Below are 23,158 nucleotides of genomic sequence, written 5' to 3' on the forward strand. Positions count from 1 at the left end.
TTTCTGACAAGAAAAGATTCAAAATGTATGATTTTTTAAAAACAGATATCATATGACTCTTTGAATTTCTGTCAAAAACAGTCTGTTACCTGTTTATCCTGGAGGTCAGCAGAGAGCTCATAGCTCTCAGAGAGCGATCGGGACCGCTTGATAGCCTCCTCCTCAGCCTGCTTACGGAGGATGGACTGTGAGTGCTGTAGCTTGGGTCGTCGGGGCCTCTGAGGCCCAGGCTGGACCCCGTGGCTGTAAAGTGGGCTGTCAAATCGGTCGGGGCTGATGGCTGAGCCGTGGGTCACGGGACCCTGGCCATAGCTGGCTCCCCCATCCAAGGAAGGGCCACTATCACTGGGCCGTGCATCCCCTTCCACACTACAAAGACAGGAAAGAGATGGATGATTAGAGACGGTAGAAGGAAAGAAAAATCTCTGAGGCAGTACTGGATTTAAATATTATCAGGTTAGTTCAATCCCAAAATGCCTGAACAAAGAGTAGCTTAAGTTAAGTATCCGTTATATACAATTAAGTATGGTATTAGAAATATGGTATTGCACAATAGCATGGGTGTGAATGAATATAGCCTTTTCTGGGGCATGCGATCCTGACATACTGCATAAACCACACTTAATTAAATTCAAAGCTGTCTGATACTAATAGATTTCGCAGAAGAAATTACTAGTGTGTCATAGTTTTTGCTGTACCACATTTAGGAGACACAAAAGCCACATAACCACTCCTAAAATAAAATACATTTGCAGTGACACACTCCTTGTGCAATTGCTTCCTTTACAAATACTGAGAAAGGAACAAAAAACAAGCGATTACTCACTCACTCTTACATTCTACCACACTAGAGGTCTGCCTCTTACGAAAAGACCGTCTATTTTCAATAAAATGCCAACTCTTCCTCCATATCTTGTCCACCATTCTTTCTGTCAAATGAAGTCCAGAGTACACAGAATCCTCCAGGAAATCCAGGTTTATGTCAGCTCAGGGGCCAATCAGTGGCCCAGGAGAATTACATCATATTCGCAGTAGCGACGACACTCTGTTCCAATTCTCGTTACAAAGTCCAGTTTGGAGAAGAGTGAGTAAATATAACTTTAGTGATCCGTCAGTCAAAAAACAGAAATGCCTTTCAGAGGTGCTGACCCACTCTGTAACTATCATCACACCAACTAACATTTCTTCCCTTCTCCTCTGATACGATTAATGCACAGTTCACTGGCAGCCTAATGTGTTTGAACTGTGACTTGACACACCCATGCAGCGTACACATCTACTTCCTTTATTGGACTGCCTGAAATCAACATTCGGCAACAGCCTGTCAAACACAGCAAAGAGCACAAGCGAAAAAGTGGAACTGAATTTGGTTCAAGAGTTCAGATGGCAAACGTACTGTAATGTAAGTGTAAACTCTTTTTGTGACTTCCGAGCAACCCCAATCAGCATGAGGATTTTATGGTTAATAAAAGACAGCGAGGCTCAGATGTAATATCTGCCTCAGCTGAGTTTATACTTGTCATTTAGGAAATTTGAACTGGATTTACAACCCACAGCATTTCTTTTGATGTCCCTAGATTTGTGATTAACAGAGAAAGTGCAACAGAAATTGAAAATGTTTTTGAAATTGCAATAACTACACTTGCAAGGCTTAAGGCAAGTCATTATTAGTGATTAACACATGAGTCACTCTGGATGTTTGCAAAGGCTTCAGGCACCTCAGTTTTCAGATCAACACAAATGCTTTGGAGAATAACACCCCCTCCAAAAAAGCACTACTGCTTTTCAACTAAAGACTTTAGAGTGAAATATTAAAACAGATTGCACTTGGCTGCCAAACCATCATTAATAATTGTTAGGAAAAGCACAATCCTGAAAATACTCAGCCTAATTCCACAAACTAAGATGGCATTTGGATGCAAGTGGAAAGAACACACTCATAGGACACTTTCTTAGGTACACCCATTCAAAAACGTCTAATCAGCCAATCATGTAGAAGCAACTTAATATGTTTAGGCATGCAGACACTGCCTAGATAACCTCTTGAATTTCAAACTAAGTATCACAATGAGGAAGAAAGCAGATTTAAGTGACTTTGAACGTGGGATGGTTGTTGGTGCCGAACAGGCTGGTCTGAGTATTTCATAAAATGTTGATCTACTGGGATTTTCAACCATCTTTATGATTTACAGAGAACGGTCTGAAAAGGAAAAACTATCCAGCGAGGGTCAGACTGCTTCAAGCTGACAGGAGGGGGAAAGTAACTAAAATTTCCACTTATTACAACCAAGTTACGCAGAAGAGCATCTCTGAACAACTTACACAACAAACCTTGAAGCAGATGGGCTACAGCACCAGATGACCACACTGGTATTACTCTTGTCAGCCAACTCTCCTGTCAGGAGACTGAGGTTACAATTTGCATGACCTCACCAAAGCTAGAAAAGAGATGGCTGGAAAAACTGTGCCTGGTTTGAGGGTCATTCAGACGGTAGGGGTGTTAACACCATGAAAGCATGGATCCATTCTTCCTTGTATCAATGGTTCACACTGGTATCAACGGTGCAGTTGTGTAGGGGATATTTCTTAACTGAGCATTGTTAAATCAACACAGCTTACCAAACTAATGGGCTGATCACGCCCATCCCTTTATGACCAAAGTGTGCCCATCTTTGATGGCTGCTTAATGTGTCACGTCACAAAGCTCAAATCATCTCAAGCTGGTTTCTTAAACATAACAATGAGTTTACTGTACTCAAATGGCCTCCATCGTCACTAAATCTTAAACCAATAGAGCACATTTGAGATGTGGTGGAACAGGAGATACACTTCATGGTTTTGCAGCTCACAATTCTGCAGCAACTGTGTGGTGCTAACACGTCGATAAGGACCAAAATCTCTGAGGGTGTCTCCATCACTTCGCTGTATCTGTGGCACAAATATTTAAGGCATTTCTGAAGGCAAAAGGAGCTTCAAACAAGTATTAGCAAGATGTATCTAGTAAAATGGCCAGTAAACTTATGAGGGAGTGGAGATGAGCCATTCAAGGTCAGCCAAACCCACAGTCAGACAGTGAAACTTCAAGCTAAGTAAATGCTTACCAACTCCCCTCAGGGTAGAAAATACACATAGTGTTTTAGTATGGACCAGTGCACAGCAACAGAGCCAGACTTGCTCTTTACATAGCTGGAACAACGCTAGTACCTAGCAAAACACATTCAAGATCATACTTCATTGCATAATCACAGCTGGGATAAAAGTTCCCAACCATCTGTCAAAGCTGTCATCCCTGGAGTTAGAAATTACACTGTGTGTGCTGTCACTGTGTGATTACAGGTGGCAGTCATTGTTTTTTTTTATTTCTTCATTTGAGATAAATGAAGAATTAACGTTATGATGACACAAGGAATTTGGACATAGCAGTATTTTTTATATTATAACCAAAAAATATTTACATTAGTCAGGAGAAGTGGGCATTTAACAAATGTGACATTTCTTTGACATAGACTTTGTTAGTTCATTTGGCTTCATTTTTCTTTTAATACCAAAATTATGGTTTGTAATCAAAGTCTACAAACATTTTTAGCCAAACCACCACCAATGTCCATTTCTGGGTCGGTGGCTCAACTCATTTTAATTTTTGCGTTGCTTGCAATGACATTTTGTACACACAGTGAGTTTAATGACTTTACTGATCCTCCTAATTTTCATCTAGCACCATTATCAAGTCAACTTTGCGTGTCTTATCTGCTTCATTAGACCCCGTAGATGTTATTTAAGCTTAGCACTGTTAATGTGAAAATGTTAGAATGTTAATCTCAGTATTTACCTGCTAACGGTAACCTGATAGAGCTCTTAGGATGACTAAAGTATTGCTATCATTATGTAATGCAGTTTAAAAAAATTTTTTTTCTTTTGTACCAATTTGTTGGGAATAATTGTCTTTTCATTGTTTTGCTTAATTGCTTCTGTAATTATTTATGAACCAAAATAAATTTCAATTTATGCTAATAAGATGGTAAAACTGTGGGAATAAGAATTGAGTTTAACTGAAATCATTGAAAACACAAAATGCATGCCACCGTTAATAACTACAGCAGTGCACATCTAAAAAGAAAAATAATAATTATATTAATTTAAAAACATATTAAGGCAAAAGTTAAAACTTTAACTGTAATAATTGCTACTGTATACTTTATACTGTATACTTTGCTTCTTTACTACATTTTGTTAATAACGACTCTGCTTTTTACCAACCTAGCATCCAAAGAGTGTTTGAGTGAAAGCAAATGGAAGAAAGAGAGTGAGAATAAGTACTGCTGTACTGCGAGAGAAGTCAGTGAAAACTCTACAGAGCGAGGTCAGCTGCCAGTGATGGAGGGAAAAAGCTGGGAATAAGAAGAGAGTGCAGCATTTTAAGAGCTGCACTGATATTTTAAGCCTAAATGGCTGGTGGAAAAGGGAAAAAGAGCGGGAGAACTAGTAGAGAGTCAGATATTAATTATTCGGTGGATACAAGTGGCTTCAAATGACTTTGAAATGAATGTTTTATACATGTTTTGGCCTTTAATATGTGAGCATTGTGGAACCCACTGTTGAGTGGTGGGGGAAGCAGTGATGTCATGCCACACCACTTCCTGATAGTGACTGTACAAGCCTTGAAATATGATCTCACAATATTAGCCCTGACTGTCCCTCCGTCTGGCTCTTTATCCACCAGGAGCCCCCCCCCCCCCCGAGCTCTGATGTAGGCATGGATAAGCACGTCAGCACGGCTGGCAGTGATTTTCAGCCACAGGATCCAGGGATTTGGAGGGGTGGTGGGGGGAGAATCGACAATCTCTCTTTCCTCCAAACACATCCTGAACAAACAGGCCGAGGCCCCTGCCCAGGCCTCAACCCATACCATCAGTCGGACCTGAGGGAGAAACATTCCTCCATCCCGGAAAAGAGGAGTCACATCTACAGGAGTTCTGGGAATAGAAGAAGGCTAATGAAGTACAGGCTGGAGTTAGAGAGGAAGAGACTGCTGCAGTGTGTAACTAGCGCAACTTCCAAGCAACGTCACAGAGAAGTTTACCAAACTAAAGCATAACTCAATTGTAAACACTAAAGCGATACTCCCATAGAAAAAATATTTCCACTAGCATTGCATTCAAAGCCTCACTTTTGCCATTTTTCCAACTTTAAAAACATGTAAGTAATGTAGTGAGATTTCATTGAAACCAAGCCAGCTCATGGGGGAGTTTCTTAAAGTGTTAGCATGTGCAGAGAAAAGACTCATGTATGTTTGAAAACATTGTTGGTGGGGAACAATCTAGACATTGTCATATATTAAATTACAGTACCTGTAAAGTTACAGAGGAAGGTCAAATCTGATAAAAAAAAAAGTTACTTTTCTTCTGTAGCTTCTTTGTAGGACCTTACCATTTATAGAAATATATTTCTTTATGTGTGTATCTGAACAGAGGCTGTGAAGTGACCCTTCTAATAAAACGAAACAGCGCTTCCATACCGCACCGCACACCCCACATGCAGTGACAGCATGTGCTCCAAGCACAACAAAAGCAGATGTTTTTCCCTCTTTTGAAAGCAACTCAGAGAGCTCATAAATACAGATGCATACACCAGATCTCACTGCACAGAGATGTGATGGAATAAACTTTTCAGGTAAAAGGTCTCGCAGACCACACAGAGGCATAATGATGAAGCCCAGCATTAAAAGCTCAAATTGCCAGAAAACACTCAGGCGTATATGTCATTTCAGTACCAATAATTGGACTAACGAATTACTTTTTTAGCTGCTCTAAAAAAAACACACACAGGAGTGAGTTGGGAATTTACAGTTGGACAAAGCTATGAGCTGGAACGCTGCTCTGGGCAGCAGACTGACAGTAATGCTCCTGACAGTTTGCAGCAGACAGTATATAGTCAACTGGAGTCTCATAAGCCTCGTGGCTGTCAACTACTGTAAGTTGTATCATTCAGAATGAGAGTTTTAGGATCTGACTGTCTTTATATATTTCAGACTGCCATTTGGCATCTAATGTTATCAGAACCAAGGGTATTAAATAGCTATACCCAAGAAAACAAGCACATTTTTCCTTTGTTTTGAAAACTACAACCATAGCCAATTGAGGATAATTAGCAACAGTAAAATTCCTATTAATACCGGAAAAGCAGCTTTTCATTTCTCCTCCAAGGAGAGAGCTGAGGCAGAGCCTTTTGATAACTAAGCTGAATTGGGTATTGCCTTGGTGGAGGACAATCTTCAAGTTCCTTTCTATTTGCATCAAGCTTGCTGATTACAGGTATGCAATCATTCATCAGGTGCCACTTAATTTCCACACAATAATGAAAAAATAAAGTATACAGTAGCAAACTGAAACATACGCCACTGCCAGTATGATGAGTAATTTGATGGTTTGTACATGCCACTGAATGACTTGTTGCTTAAGGAAATCTAAAGTCAATATTACTCTCACGTAGTAACTAACAGTCCTGGTTCTGTCTGATCATCCATCCTCCCCCCTCATGTCAAGATTCAGCAACAACAAAAACAACAACAACAACTGAGCCACTGTCATTATCTTTCAGTGATGAATCATTAAGCTGCCCTCCAGCACTACGCTCAGCACCTGCCCTTGAAGATAGAGCTATGAAAGAGCACACAGTCGTGGCCAAGTAAGTGGGAGGGCCACGACACACCACAGGAATGCCCTTCAACGGAGCAGAGGGGGAACAATCCAACTCAGATGGATTCTGTACAGTAAGACTAAACATATTATGATAGCACATGCATACAATGACGCACAGGGAGGGCATGATCTGTTTTTAATTAGAATGGAGTCAAAGCTGGAAATGCAGACAACACTTTAAAATTCAGTCATTTAAAGTGCAAAGCTTTACATTACTGCCGTCATTATAAGAGGATCGTGTGAAATCATAAATGGAGTCCTGGAATACGGTGAATGATTCGAACTCATAGCAGCTCTCTTCCTCTCCTGTGTTTATTAAACACAGGCTTATGAAGGTTAGCAGCCAGGTGTATCCTCATTCAATGACAACACACACACTCACACATTAAAACAAGCACCGTTTACACTCTGCTATTACTCTTACCAGCTATTCAGCTCCAGCTCCAGCAGTGACTGGGTCTTCTCTGAATTACACTGCAAACACCACATGCTGGCCAGCACTTGTAAGAAGATGTACTCCAAACATTAGCAGATCTCCTCACCAGTCCCCAGTGCTCCCTAAAAGGCTCCTCTAAAAGACAGACACAACTCAAAACTGCCATCTGCTACAGCTTGTAGCTCTCTGCCACTTACAGACGTTTTCATTTCGTTGCCTTGTGATAGCAGTTTCCTATAGATGATAGGCGTGCATGGTCAGTACTAAGTGGCAGTCTGCAATCTTTGACAGTCAAATGGAGCCCTTTCTTTTTCTCTTTCTTCCTCTCTGTCGTCAGTGCGCGGGGCTGGTAGGAGTATAAGGGGGGTGGAGGCTATGAGACAGGGGAGTGTGAGTTTCTGCCAGGGCCCGAGCGGTATGGAAGAGGGCGGGGTGCTGGGAAGGGGGTGTGAAAGTGTGGAGGCTCTGTAGCTGGGCAGGAAGAGAGAGAGATGGAGATGAAACACTTATCATGCAAGAAAGGGACACACATGACCAGAGAGGAGGCGACGTGGAAAAGAAAGTCATGTTTTTCAGGCACGCTATCAAAGTGTAAAGACATGAAAAGGAGAGACTGAGAGAGTGACAGCTGGGAATAAAAGATAAACCAATGCACTAAAAAAAAAAAAGCCAGGAGGGAGGGTAAGAGAGTGGCAGCTTGAGTTAAGTGCATATAGGTATAGTAGAAAAATAGGAGTGAGATGGAACAGAGAGAAATGGGTAAACAATAAAGTATGAGGAGACAGTGACTTAAAGAAAAAAAGAGAATGGTTGAAGGAAACAGGGTTTGGAGTGTTTAAATGTCAGGAACCTTTTGTTAGCTCTTTTTACACAAAAGGAAAAGGACTGACTTGGTAGCGACTGCAAATAAAAGAGAGCGCCTCTATTAATAGAGCCTTTCAGGGCTGAGCAGTGACTGTTAAGATGTGCACTAAGAAAAGGGCTACAGATTCTGTGCCTTTCGCTGCAGAAAATCACAACAGATACACAATAGAAGCTGTGTATCTTTATGTCTTCAATTTTCACTTGCCTTGAAACAAACACTGCTTCATGGATAGTGTTACACACTGCATAAAATTCCCCTCGTACTGCACCATCAGCACAAACCTCACCAAGCCCCAAACACACAAACTGTGATGGTGTCTTGTCTCTGGACTTCACAGTGTTGTTGAGACAGGGCAGAGACTAATCACCCCTCTGAGAAAAGGGGGTTGGAGTAAACTGCCCCCAAGCCAAAGGTATTTTCTATCTAATGACAACAGGCACAGGAAACAGAGGAGAATGACTCCCACATGGAGCCAGTTTACAGGGACACCAATCATCCACAGAGGCCTCCACACCAGTCTGTAAAAGAGAGGGATCCTGAATTCTTCTAATTACAGACCCGAACCCCTAAAATGATCACCTTGTCCGAACTGTTTTCATCTGAGGCTTCAAATGAAAGATGCAGAATGAGAGACAAAAGCAGAAGAAAGGGTTACTTAAGGAGAAAAAGCAAGTGTATCTCAACATGTGTCATGGATCACAGCAGGGGAGACTTACTTGCAACGTGTGACTCAGTCACAATGAGTATGTGCAGAAAGGCAAGCAGACAGACAGTAACCGGCCAACTGGTCTATTTCAGTTTGAGACCTTGACCCGTACTGTGCCGGCTACAGCTGCTAATGCCTTGTGGAGCTGCAAGATAGTTGACTCAACTTACAGAACTCACCTATCACGCAAACACACCATAAACAAAAATGGGAACAAAAGCAATTTAAGACTTCCCTGTAATAAATCTGACATCCTCATCACTCAATCATTTTGTTACACTTCACCCAAGACACAAACACAGATGCAGGCATTTAGTTTGGAAATATGTGCATGATTTTAGATATTTGCCCCAGCAGATGCTTTGTTTTCTCTCCCCCCCCCCCCCCCCCCCCCAGTGGACCACAGGGAGCCGCTAACTAGAGTTTATTTGTTTTTGACTGCGATATGAAGTAATATTGTGGTCTCATTTTGAAGGCGAGCGCACGATGCGTATCAACCTCAAGTATATTATGACTGTTTCATCATGGGGCACAGGGGTAACATCAGTTTAGGCATCAAGGAGGATTATGCTGAAATGATCTAATTAGAGGTATTCCAGGTAAAACTGGGCTGTAAAAGTTTTCACAAACCTAGCTGTCCTGTGTAATTTTCCCCGTCTGCCTGCCTCCACGTCTCTCTCGTCCTCCTCTAGTGTTACAACCCAGTCTAGTCGTCCCGTCTGGTGAAGGCCCACTCCATCTCCCGAGCCCTGGCTGCACAACGCTTTGCTCCAGAATGATGTCATTGAGAATTCCAAGCAGAGGCCCACTCTCCGCTCATAAAACGGCATTTCTTCAACTCAATACATATGGTCTCTCTGCATTTCAGCTCCTACTCTATCACTCTCCTCCAAATCCAAACCCTCCCTTCTTTTCCTTCCCTTTCTTGTCTCAGAGTAAAAGAAAGCTAACTACAGAAACAGGGGACCAGTCCCAACAGGCCCCAAGCGGTCAACATACCTACAGCTTTATCAAATGCTTCCCACAGATGTAGTACCTGAGTATCAGGCAAAGAAAAAAACCCGGACTTTCCAACTGCAAAGAGAATGAAAAAAGGCAGAGCAGAAGAAAAGAAAGCAAAAGAAACGACAGGGGGGGAAAGTGATAGCTTCCTGGAAACTTGGTCACAAGTTTGGCAGACGGTGCTCTGTCTACATGACATCATGCATCGTTACTCATTATCTGCTTTTGCTGGATGCTGAGCGACTGAGACCTGCGCTAAGAAACGGAAAATAAAATGAAAACTCAGCCTTCGCCTGGTCTGGAAACAATTAGAACAGGCTGATGTCATAGTTTGATACAACAGCATACTAAATGAGATGTAGTGGCCTGGGATAGTTTTGTGAACACAGAGAACTTTGTATAGGGGGCAAAAAAACAAAACAAGAAACACATCATTCCTCTGTAAATTCTCAGGAACAAAGAATTTCTGTGCATAAGGAGGGTCTGGCAGCAGATGTATAAATAGAGCTGAAATAGAAGTAATTAAAGGATATGCAGACTCTGTTCATCACATCCTGGCAGCAAAGCTGGAGCAGATGTGTTGCCTGTGGGATCCTATGGGAATGATCAAAGATCATCAGTGGCAAGTGATGTCTGTGAGGCTTTTCTTTTTCCCTGTTTGCATATTGTTGCAGTAATGCATCCAGATGCATACAAACTGAAGGTTTTGGGAGAGATGACTTTTTAATTTACCATATCCTTTCCTCTAACTATAAGTACATTGTGAGATTCTTTTGAACTCTGACTGAAAATTGTCTGGCGACAGGCTGACCAGTAGCAAGAGTAACCAAAATCCTGGTGAAAAAGCAGGTTTGCTTCATTATTCTTCGAAGCTTTAGTGGGACATTTTTCAAAATATTCACTTCCTTGTTTATTTACATGAGAATATTCATACCACTTTACCTTAGATTATCATTAAGGATGGATGCAGGGAGGAACAGTTAGCTAGGAGGTCACGATGCACAGCCAATAAATGCTCCAACAGACTGCTTAGCCTTAATCCACGAACAACTGAATGAATGCATGAGTTTAAATATGTAAAAAATGAAGCAGTGCTGGCAGGTAATTTTTAAAGCATGAGCCAGAAGTTCAGGATCCATTTCTGCTGCATGCAGTTTTATGCTACGCTCCTGCCTATAGCATCACATGTGGGCAAAGATGATAGTGGTTTTTTCCAAAAATGTACTGATCTAAATTACAAATGTGCCAGCATGCCGAAAACAATTTAATGACTTTGGGCCTGCTCGTACAAGGAAAGAAGGTCTAAGGTTTACTTCTTCTTGGCTAGAGTTTTTCTTTGGTCTCTTTGTGTTTGTGTGGGTGTCCTCTGGTTTCTTCTTACATTTTAAAGACATGCAGGTCAGGTGGAGTCTCTAGCTTTGAAATATGAATGGAGGAAACTTGTGATCAGCAGTCGGGCTCAGGTCACAAGACGACACTGATAACTAAAACAAACCTTTACTATACAAAACCAGCCACATGCTTTTGTACTCTCTTTTGTGTCTGCATTAAAATAAAATTGAAAAAAAAAGAAAAAAAAACTACACTAACACATCACTTCAAAGTCATCTTGTCTGCTTGAAGATGCCCTCTCCCTCTCAGTTAAAATATAAATAGAGGTGGTGTCTTTTGTGCGGTAACCATTATTAGAAGCAGGCCCAGTTTGTCCAGTAACAATATTTCCCCTTTCAGCTCACTCCATTACCAGCTACTGTATTTCTCCAAAGCTTTTAACGTTAGCTCCACCCATCAGGGACACATACTACAGCACAGTTCTCCCCTGCTAAAAATAGACCCATGTGAGGTGACACGCTCTGGTAAACACTCCGAGTGAGACAAAGCTGTGAAGAACAAGAGAAAGAATACACATCAGGAGAATGGCCAATGAATGCCCTGCTGATATCATCTCATTATCTGTTTCTTTGTAGTGCATTGATGTGCAGCGTTTTTTAGTGACACTGTGAAATCTTGAGGTCAACTGGAAAACAGAGTAGTACTCAGAGCAGCCATGACTGTAAATGTGACATAAGCCACAGCGGGTATAAATACTCATGGCGGTCGTGATGACCGCAGGAGCACAGCACTGCCACCAGAACGATAAAACAGATCCGACAGAGGCTTTGCAATGATTGGACCCAGTCCACAATGGGCTCTCAGAGTGACATCGCCACCCACTGGTTAGATGTGATACTATATGTTCCCTTAAAGATGCACATGAGGTCTGGGGGCAGATATGTGGTTGATGATGTCATTCAGGACGACTGGGGTCAGACATGTTTGTCACAGCTGCATATCAGGAGGGTGGCTGGGTTATTCAAAGGCACCGGGATGTAACGAACCAGCTTTTTCGGGTGGGGAGGGGTTTGTGCAATAATCTATTTGAGGCAGCAGCAGAGTCCCCACCTGTCTCAAGTCACACAGTCTGCGGTTTAAATGCATTACAGGTCAGGAAAATGTGGCACAGGAAAGATGAGTTCGTGGCATGCTGCAAGACCCCACAGCGAAGACGTCTTATATATGTAACCTATATCTTATATAGACTTCTAAATATATTCAAAGCTTTTTCCCTTTCTTTGAATCACATTTTAAGAATGTATAAAGTTGTCCAGTGCAGTGTAAGCAACTCTGGCTTAACTGAATAAACATCTTCAACAAATATCAGAAAATATTTATAATATCGTGTCCAACCTTCCTAAAACATCTGTCTTCCTAACAGCACCATGCTGGCCAATCAGTCTTCAAACAGACTCCCGATTTATTGCCAAACACTATCAAAATCACGTCCTGGTGCTACACAGATTCCAGAAATGATTCCGTGGAGCCATCTATCAATATTATCTTAGATTTTTCAAAAAATAGATAAATCTAATCCATCATTTGACATAAACCAAACATGTTCCTAAAATAACTACTTGTGCATGCACTTTTGAGCATACATGTGTATCTCTCAATGCAATCATTTTGGAGCCATGAGCTAAGTCACATCATTGAACTGGGTAAATTGACTTCAAGGCTTACAATGATAATAATTGCTGTTTCAATCAGATTCCATTCATTGCCGACAGCAACAGAGATCTGATTAAATAGCTGATGATCTTGAACATGTTGTGTTGCTCAATCATTCCAATCGCTCACAAGATTTCATTAGCAGTCAAGCAAGAAATGATGTTGTGGTTTAGAGGTGATTGTAGTATAATTAAGTGTCTAGTGAAGACACATGCTAATTGCATGGAAGGTTTTGAATCAGAGTCTCTTTTCAAATGTACGATTCAGCATCAATAAACTGTTTATTTAAAATCGTCTACATAAGTTGCTTATTTTATGCAGAAGATGATCGAGATTGAAGAGATACAGATAAAGTGAGGAGATGCAGATTGAAATCTCTGCATTCCTATAAAACTCAGACTGCTTACATTCCCCGAAAATTCACCTCTTCGCACACAGCTGTCTAATCGCTTTACCGGAGCTTGCCTCACTTTGTTTTCCTACAGCCCTGAACTCCCCAGTCAAGACTCCAGTTTCTTGCCATGCTTTGCTGCCCTTCACAAAAGCAAAGCAAACTGCGCCTCCATGGCACCCGAAGCCCACAGCATAAACACTACGACTAAGCCTCGAGGTGCCCTGAGGAGCTCCTTCCCACTTGGCCATATACACTGGCACAAGCCATTGTTTGCATTGGCACATCATGTAAAGGCAGCTTCTCTCATGTCTGCTTCTTTACGCCTTTCAGATTCTGCTCCACTTGGAAGTGAAAGCGTAAAATGTATTTCATTTTAATGCCCCTCATTAGGCTGACAGGGAAGGAATCATTCAGGAAACCCAATGTTATTTCAGGAGAAAAAAGAAAACCGGAGAACTGAATACAGATGTGGGGAAATGAAGGCAGCTAAGAGTATCTACACTGTATCTGGTGTGCAAATACTGTGAATAAGCTTCAATTCAAGTCATGCCACAGAGGAGCTCTTACTCGAAAGATTAATGCATTTTAAAGCTTAGCTCCATTCTAATCAACCTAACCACAGCACTGACAAGAGAAATTTAGCAAAACAATAAAAATAAAAAAAACAGATCAAACAACAAGAAACATTTGTTAATGCCCTGGGGAAAAAGAAAAATATCTAAATGTATTTGCTAGTACAAGTTCACCGAGTGCAAACGTCTTGCAATGATCGTTTTAGTCTCTAAGAGGCAGGAGGTTTGAGCAGTACTGAAAGGATTGCTGTATCAGGATCCCAGCTGTCAAAGGAAATCCTGACTGTTAACTTTTTCTTTTTCCCCTTTTTTCAAAAACTTTGCACATCTAAGCAGAAACCCCAGATCAGCCACAGAATTAACATGAGAAAACTCAAGATTGGTTTACATGTTATGAGAGCTTTTCCCTGCCGTAATGAAAACTTAATCAGTCGCATTTAAATATTAATTGAAAGCCACAGCTGAAAGCACCTCAACAATGGGAGCAGAATTAAAAAAGAAATAATTCATGATCCCCACCTGTCCTCTTTATAGATTCGTAGAGACACACATGTCAAAGTTTTCATATCTTGACAATAAGCCTAAGGTTCAAAAGTTATAAAAGTTGAAAAATGACTAAGTGGCCATGATTCTTTTTTTTTTTCCTCAGAGCCACAGACAACCAGGAAGCAATCAATCACAGAACAAAAGCGCAGAGATAACGCATCCTCGATCTACGTTCCTTTTCCTCACAAATGTAAAAAGGAAGCTGAGAAAACCTTTTGTGCAGGTCACGAGAGTGCTGAGAAATGGATTCATGTTGACATATTCCACAGTGGAACAAGATATCCTGAATGTGCAAGTTCCATTCATACCACATTTCCACAAGACCCGGTGGGTGCATGTCAGCAGATCTTATGCTTCTACATATACTCCATTCAGGCAGTCTGGCTGGGACACGAGGCCCGGCTTATACAGAGCGATAGAGATTTTTTGAGAGGAGCAGTTACGCAGCACCGTGTTTATTGTTTCATTTCTCTAAATGCCTCCTGTAACCTCCACTTGAGATGGTGCCAAAGCATTTTACAAGAAAAGGAGGTCACACATGGGCACAAGCTATGGATTAAATTTGCCATCTCAGTGACAAACTACCTGACACTGACAGTGGTTAATGGTGTTTGGGTTCCATTTAATTTGCACACAATCAAAGCATATTTGACAGCTACGAACTCACATTGGAAGTCAATAAAAACCAGTCCTTTAGGAGTAAGATACAGAAGAGACAGCCAGCCGTGTCGTGCTTTACCACAATGCTTGGAACAGACAAATTCCCGTCATTTTAAAGGAAAAGGTTTATTTTAAAACAAAATTGTAAATTTGTCTGCTACCTGTCCTTGGAGGCTGGCTTTTTAGTCCACAAAGCTTTCAGTCTTATTGACTCAAAATATGTCTCTGTAGGCTTCAGGGTACATCGATCTGTAACCCGTCAATTACTTATTAGAAGCCCCTGGTTGGTTTTCTGAGCCCAAAGGACAAAACACTAACCTTTAATGGAGTTGACTCTTTGTATCAAATATGACAATAATGTCAAGACACGTCAGCTCGTCAGCTTGTCAGCATTAGAAATAAAGATACCAGATGTTTTGTTTTGTTTTGTTTTTTAACCTTGAGTCATTCTTTTTTCCATGATGCATGTTTCCAAGATAAGCAGGTTTGGACAAGGGTGTAGAAATATAAGAAGGCAGAAAGGATGTTTCTCTATCTCAAGTTCTTTTTGGAATCCTTCTTTTTTTCCTTGAGAACTCAAGGGTGTAACTAGAAGACTGAAGTGTCTCGACATGCTGGTTTGGTGTTCTTTTTATTGAATAAAGAACAGACTAATTCTGTCAGACAAATTTTAATCAGCTGAACTTCCTTATAGCCTCCAGGGTCAATAACAAGCAGGAGGCTGTATCAGTGGAAAGTAATTCTCACACCCACATGGCAATCTGTGATTGACATAAAAATCAACATGGTCCAAAGGAGAATGTTTTCTCTTTTGGTGGAGTCCATTTCCCTTTTTTTATTAAAAAAAAAAAAAAATTAAAAAAATACTGGCCTGGCAGAACTTTGGCCAATATATGGGAAAAAATGAATATTTAGACTACAGCAAAGAGAAGCAGACAGAATTTTGCACGTGTAAAACTGACAAACTTATTTCCAGGTCTGGAGTCACGTGTCTATGTCACACTCAGGGTAACAAAACACATCATACAGGAGCTTTTATGACAAGTTAGGTCATGTTGGTGTATTAAATTTGATAATTTTCTACAATTCCAGTAACTGGAGTGACTGTTGATTCAGATTCATTTGGTAGACTTCAAGTATAAAGTGCTTTGTTGAAACTTTGAGCACAGTTTAGGTAACTACACAGAAATGCAGACACAGTGACGGCTTTCATTATACTGAAGGGAACTGTCAATGTCAGCTTTCGGTGTACTTTGTCATTCCTGCTGTTCAACAAATCCACTGTGTAAAATAAGGTCAACCCCCTCACTTAAACTTTGAGTAAACTGTTCAGCCTACTACAACAATCCTGCAGTAACAGCTGACAGGAGCCATTCCAGAGGGAGGGACATAACATCCTCAAACCAGCCATGATAACAGGATGAGATACTTCTATAATCTGTTTACGTGTTTGGAGCGGAGCACTTACAGCTCAGTCTTAATGCTTTGAGTTCCACAGGAGGGCCACTGCGAGTGTGACGGGTCATATTGTTGTCTGCTAAACCTTTTGTTCAAGTACATAAACATCTGGCCAACATAAGGTGAATTCTTCCACAAGATGTGTTTCTGCTTCATGTTTAAAAAAGAAGAAGAAGAAATGCTTTGTTTTCATATTTTAATGGTTTCCCATGTGGACAAGAATAATGAATAGCATTTTTAGAAAAGCCAGTTCACCATTTTTTGAAATTACCGTGCATTCAATGATGAAACACCAAGAAATTCTGTGTAATAAAAAGCCACTGAGATTCAAAGCAGCTGTGCCATGCCTAATTGTCCCAGAAGGGAATTTTGAATTTTATCTGCTATACAATAAGTCAGCGGCATCCTGTCAGGGGACAGAATGATAACAATACATGTGACGTGAAAGCATGTAAACACAGGGCAGGGATATAAATGGACTGAGGGAAGACTGAGAGGAAGGTTTGAGTTGCGTGCGATGTAGGGAAAATGCAAAGTCTGCATACACGGAGTACAGTGCAGCTCTGTATTCTCGTTTTGAATAAGACTGAGGGAGGGACACGCAGTGTCACGGTCAGTGCACCTAATAGATTCTAATGATGTCCTCACCAAAGCATCCATTCTGTTAAGAGGACTAACGAGAGGATGTGCGAGTGGACAAAGCGCTCAAGTCCCTCGTAAACACATGGACAAAAACAGAACGGCAGCCGCCTATAGGTTGAAAATACATCAACAGGATGTGCCTTATGAAGGAGACAATCAGCAGGAATGTGCTGAGACTCAGTCTGGTGAAAAAAGTCTTCACTAGTAAAAAGGTGGAAATCAGAAAGATAGCAAATCCTTTTTTTTTTTTAATGTATCACGAATCTTAAAGAGGTTGAATTTGCAATTAAGTGTCTTGTAAATACGACACCAAGTAAGAAGAGAGTAAAGCGCATTAGAGTTTCGCCAAACTACAGTGCAGCAGCTACAGCTCTATGTCATATACTCTCCATACATATTGAGCTTAAATGTCTGCATAAATGAATTATTACAGTTCAGTTTCATACAGCCCGATATTATATATCTGCACATACCAGTAGCTTGTTTTAACAGAACAATTGTCCATGATACAAAAAAAACCCAAAAAAAAACAACAACCCCAAAACAAACAATTCTCACATATGTTTACAAATAGATTTTCAATCGTTTAAATATTTTTTAAACAAATTTGTTTGTAATTCATGATTGATCGTGCATGCAAACCAGCCTGACACACTGCTGGACAGCTGGACAATATGTAAACAGCTTGAACCTGCACTTCACATCCAGATATACCACACTCACAAGCACCTTCAGACCAGAGCCCACCTACCTCCACACATCTGTCTCCAGGCTGGTCCATACAGTATCAAACCAGAGCCAGGCTCTGATGACAAACTGCTGCTTTAGAGAAAGTTAAGGTGACCGTGGTTACTGGAAAGCTGCATGTTTTTGTTCCCAGTCTCCAGTCATACACGGGGGACTAGGAACCTCCATCTGAATGATTTACTTTCCACTAATCAGCACATTCTCCTAAACGTCAATGAAAAGAGGCGGCTCTCCGCACACTGCGCACCCTCCCCCCTGCCTCAATCATCAGCTTCACTTAGCTTTGTCCCTCACAGCCTCAGTTTCTTTGAATCTCTGCCCTTCTTTCTTCCTTTAGTCAGCCCCTCTCTCTCTAGCATCAGCTGTCTTCTCACTCTCCCATCCAAATATGCCTCTGCCCTAGTCTGTGGTCATTTATTCAGCTGCTGGGTTGATGTCTGTAAATCAGTGGGGGCATGTGTGGAGCCTGCGTGTTACAGCTCTACAAGGTCACTGATTTTTTTTTTTTTCCTTTTTTCCTTTTTGCCCTCTTCTCTTTAGGACACATGGTGTTGCCAAAGGGTAAATCTGAGCTCTCGACCAGAACACATCCTCAGACAGCCAGAGCATTTCTAGTTAGATAACAGGTTGTCTAAGAGTGCCTTCAATTCTGATGCAAAAATAAGAATTCTATTTAGATTATGTCACATGTTTCATGTGTCCTCCTTATATGGGATAAGAAACACTGTAGCATCTCACATTGAGGGATAAGCCTTCCTTTCCCAATGGTTCGTGTGCTTTGGTTTCCTGCAGTGACCATTTTTCCATCAAAAATATAAATAAATAAATAAATCATATATATGATTTCTCTTTTTTTTTCTTAAAGTGTGTCAATGGGAAAAAACGCAAAGGGGCAAAAAAAAAAAAAAAAAAAAATGACCTCAGCTATTTAGAAGAAAATCAAATCAGGACAGAAATCAATTTCATCAACAAAAAAGGGGTTATTTTTATATTTTGACTTCCAGATAATATGAAACAGTTAAGTAAGCCTTGGTAGTAAAGCTCAGTATCAGCAATCTGGGAGAAAAGCCAGAGAAACAGGCTATAAGGCTACAGTAGCCGCTGTGGGACTCCAGACAAAGCAAGAGCCCCCATCTGCCTTAATTTGTCTTTTCTCCCTTCTGCGATGACTCACAGTGGAATTCAGGTCCACTCATTTATTTGACTCGTAATATCTCCCATTGTTTAATTTCTTAGCTCTCTGCACTTGACTTACTCACAGCGGAAAGCCCGACTAGTATGACTCTGCGCCCATTAACAGGCAGGCAACTCTGACCGTTTCTCACTTTCTTCATAGAGAATGCAGCCAAACCCACGGACTATCCACACAGTGGGAGGGAGATTAACATAAGACCTCTATCAAGTAGTCGCAGGAGATTTTCTTAGTCCTTGAGGCTTTTCTCTGTCCTGAAGTCTTTCTACCAACAGATGGTGCTGGTGTACAGTCCACTGTACAAAGGATGATGCTGTGCTTAGGGATATATGACTGATTAAAAGCATCCCACTCATCTTTATCAAGACGGGGGAGGAAAAAAGTTGATGTAAAGTAGAACAGTAGAGGGAAGGATGTTACAAAAAGAGGAAAAAGTGTATATATAAAGAATTTAGAGCAAAGGCTACACAAACCGAGGGAGTGGAAATTACTCAGCTCCCAAGGGAGCTTATTTAAGCTGCAGGCAGACATGTACATGTCTTCATGAGGAGAAAAGTTTGATCTATTTGACATGACCGGTCCTTGTTTATTGAGAATGAATGATTTCTAGCGTGACTGTAAAACACCGACAGCTTAAAAAACAAAAACAAACTAAATTTAAAAGCAGATTGATAATGATCAAAAATGTTTTCATAACAAGGTGCTAAGCAAATCATTGTATGTATTAAATGCTTCAAACTGTCCATTTTCAGGGTTTTCCTTTTACATAGCAATAACAGTGTTGATTATTAGAATGTGTTATGGTAGGTATTATAGATAAATGCTTCAACATGCATCTTTCAGTTGTTTCTATGCGCTTTCATGTTGCAAAATAATTAAAACCAAAATTTATACATAGTACTACTCCTACTATGATGGGCAGTGAATGATACAGGTCTCTGTGGATGGTTTCTCATAGATTGAAATCAGGATTTATCACAATTACGTGCACGTGCACAGATCTCCGAGGCCAGTTGTCAAGGCAACAGCTAAGGCTGACAGGGAAAAAAATGCAACCAAAAAAAAGCAACCAAAAAAAAAAAAAAAAAAAAAGCACTGTCCATACCTTTAAAAGATGCTGAAGATATGTGTATGTGTGTGTGAAATAAGAAAACAAAATAACCTCCGTTTAAACAGTCCAAACCAATGAGCCCAACCAAGATAAACATTTAACTTTAATGACTGTTTACCAGTCGCAGTCCCAGCCTCCCTGACAACATGCTTATTTCACTCTCGTGCAGGGACATGTGCTAATTCCACAAATCATGCTCACACACAAGGAATAAGATTAATAAAGTATATAATCAAATATTAATTGGTGAAAACAACACATAGTATACAGAGAGAGTTATGTGTCACATCTAATTAGTATTCTTATGATATGACATTGAAAACCTTGAAGAATGATGTTTTGATTTTTAGCCTTCTGGCAAAATCAATGGTTTATCCATTTTTGAACCTGGGCACTGTCAGCTGAGAGAGAGCTAAAAGCCCCCAAAGGAACCACTCTGTTTTATAGAGCAAATGGAGTGCCATTTTAACCCCTCCCCCCCTCGTCTCCCATCCTTTGACCCTTCCCCACCTTGCTCGTTTCTGGCATTAACTCTAGATAATGCAAGTCTGCTTTGTCGCTGAAAAGAGTTCGTGGATTAGCACCAATAGTCAGCCTGAGCTCAGGAGGCTCAGCTTGTTCACAGCTGAGCTTCAGCTCTCTGGACCAACGGTGATGCAGGTAAAGAACAGTGCGCACATGCTAATTCCCATTCATAGCAAAGCACTGCGAGAGCTAAGCAATGAAAATATGAAACCACAGGCACATGATCGAGCTGAGAGCGCATACCACTAATCTTCTGAGGACCGACTTGCAGGTTCGAACCCCAGCTGGCGGAACCACTTACTGAATGTCAGTCCTTACTTTCTTCCCCATTTCCTGTCTCTCCCTCATCATCAGTTATCAATAAAAAAGTGGCAATATTTCAATAAAGTTATAAAAAGCATGGATGGCAGCCTGCAGCAGAACGCTAAATTCTAATTACGAAATTATGATCTGCTCTTTTTCATTCTACATATGCTATATTTTTGAAAGTGAATCAGTCGGCCTGATGCACACAAAATAAGCCTGCATGAATGCATATGTGCATGTGCAATAACACATGGCTAAAAAAACAAAAAAAGACCACAAAATGCAGAGTGTGTCTATAAGAGCTGCAGTGCAGCAGCATGAGCTCATCACTCTTCTCTTCCCCCTCCTCCTTCACTGCCCCCCCCCAAACTCACCCCTCCTCTTGCTTGCCATTACATAAGTTAATACAGCACACATGCTCATTATTCTCCAGGCAGGCGCTGTGAAGAGATGCAAAGGAATATGTCATCAAAAGTAGTACAACAGCAAAAAAAAAAAAAAAAAGCCACAGAAAGCGACAGCGACTGTGCTTCTCGGAGCTCTCGCTGTCCCCGACTGATCACAAAGAGCAGAGCAGAGGCAACACATATTTCGGCCCTGCTTTAATCACACACATAAAGTACAGAAAAAAAAAAGGGAAACTGGGAGACATTCTAGAAACATCGCACTTTTTTTTTTTCAAATGCATTTCTGTTTAGTGCATTTTCCACATCAGACACCCCAGTAAACACCGTGAACGTGAAATGTGTCTCCAGAGGGAAGCTTTCTTAAGCATTAGAGTAAACAAACTTGCTTATTAGCATTTCAAAAGCTGCACGGCTTAACATGAGCAGTGTAGATACTGCAGCACAGGCAATGTTCCCGAATATATTCTCCCATAATGTTGCAGCCCTGCAGCAATAGAAGGTGAAAAGACAGTGAGAGCCTATAGCACATATACCCATCTATAACTGTCATGATCAAACATCTACTCAGCACAGCGGAGTGACCAAACTCTTACAAATGATTATATGAATTTCAGAAATAATGAAGAGAATAAAACTTTTCACACAATATGATGTCCCTTCGGTAAAGACATGAATATAAATTATTCAGCAGTATGTGGATACTGACTCCAACGTAAGCACTGATCGGAAAAAGACACCTTTAGACATCAATACTGAAACGAAACTGAACAAAGTAATGCATCAAGGTCTTTTTATGGTCAACCATACAAAGAGAAGCAGTCGGAACTAGTTTTCTAGTAGATACAAGCATTTTGTCAAGCTTCAGGGGAAAAATAAAGTTTTTAATAGAAGAAATAAACCGGAAAAAACAAAACAAAAGAAAAACTGCCATGTTTTACAGTCGTTTCAACTCTTCATCGCACTACTTCCTAATATTTCAGAACATTAAAAGATGGGCCACTCAGATCAGCAAATGCCATAGATGTAAGTCATCAGGACCAATATCAACCAATGCCTAGTTTTAGCAGAGATATCGCTGCAGAGCTACCATTATAAAAGAAATGTTACTCTCACTTTAATACACTGAACACCAAATGTGGAAGCCATTAGACTAACTGCAACTAGAGAACCTCTTATTAACAATAACAGCCTGTTCACGTCTTCATCATTGTGACATTTTTGAACAGAATACGGCTTCTATCCTAGACACGTCTAAGCTTTTCCACCCGGGAGGGTTTTTTCTTTTCTTTTTTTTCTTTTTTCCCTACCCTCACCGCAGTGGAACTGCAAGCTCGTGCTGGCAGGTTGCTGCTTTTCCATTACAACCCCCCCACCCCCAAATAGACCCAACTTGTCTTATAGTCAGTATGCCAAAGCAGGGAACCAACAGAGAGGTCAGTGTCTGCTCTCGTTTCTCGCCTGCTAGCAAACACTAGGCTCATGTCTGAAACACCTAGTTAACCTCACGTTCCAAGTATTAAGGTCCTCTTTACCTATCACGAAGCGCTGCAGGTTAGCATCACAGTTCAGTCAGAATACACTCCGCAGAGTTTCCTTTCAGTACTCTGTCCCGTGAAAATCCACTGTGGATTGAGGAGGCATCACTGACAAGCTCCAGATCCACAGACATTAAATAAATAATGCTCCCGTCGTCACACACTTTGACATAGAAACAGCGAGATCAAATGCTCCCTGGTGTCTACAGTGTCACAGCTAAAGGAGTCATGATGTAATCAGACATGCATGCATCGCCTGAGCAAAGCAAATGGTTATCAATAACCCATTCGCGAAGGATCCGCCTACTTGT

The 23,158-nt window shown here is 40.9% G+C and overlaps 1 protein-coding gene across 4 annotated transcripts in view; it reads right to left on the bottom strand.

Moving 5' to 3' along the window:
* Nucleotides 1-23,158, bottom strand: part of LOC134618083 (IQ motif and SEC7 domain-containing protein 1-like) — a 96,971-nt gene that overhangs the window by 15,224 nt on the left and 58,589 nt on the right. For all 4 annotated transcript variants that reach the window (XM_063463324.1, XM_063463325.1, XM_063463326.1 and 1 more), the window contains one exon: nucleotides 90-369. In XM_063463324.1, coding sequence (XP_063319394.1) covers nucleotides 90-369 — 280 coding nt within the window. The remainder of the gene's footprint in view (nucleotides 1-89; nucleotides 370-23,158) is intronic.

The sequence above is a fragment of the Pelmatolapia mariae genome, linkage group LG20, assembly GCF_036321145.2.
Source record: "Pelmatolapia mariae isolate MD_Pm_ZW linkage group LG20, Pm_UMD_F_2, whole genome shotgun sequence".
NCBI lineage: Eukaryota > Metazoa > Chordata > Actinopteri > Cichliformes > Cichlidae > Pelmatolapia > Pelmatolapia mariae.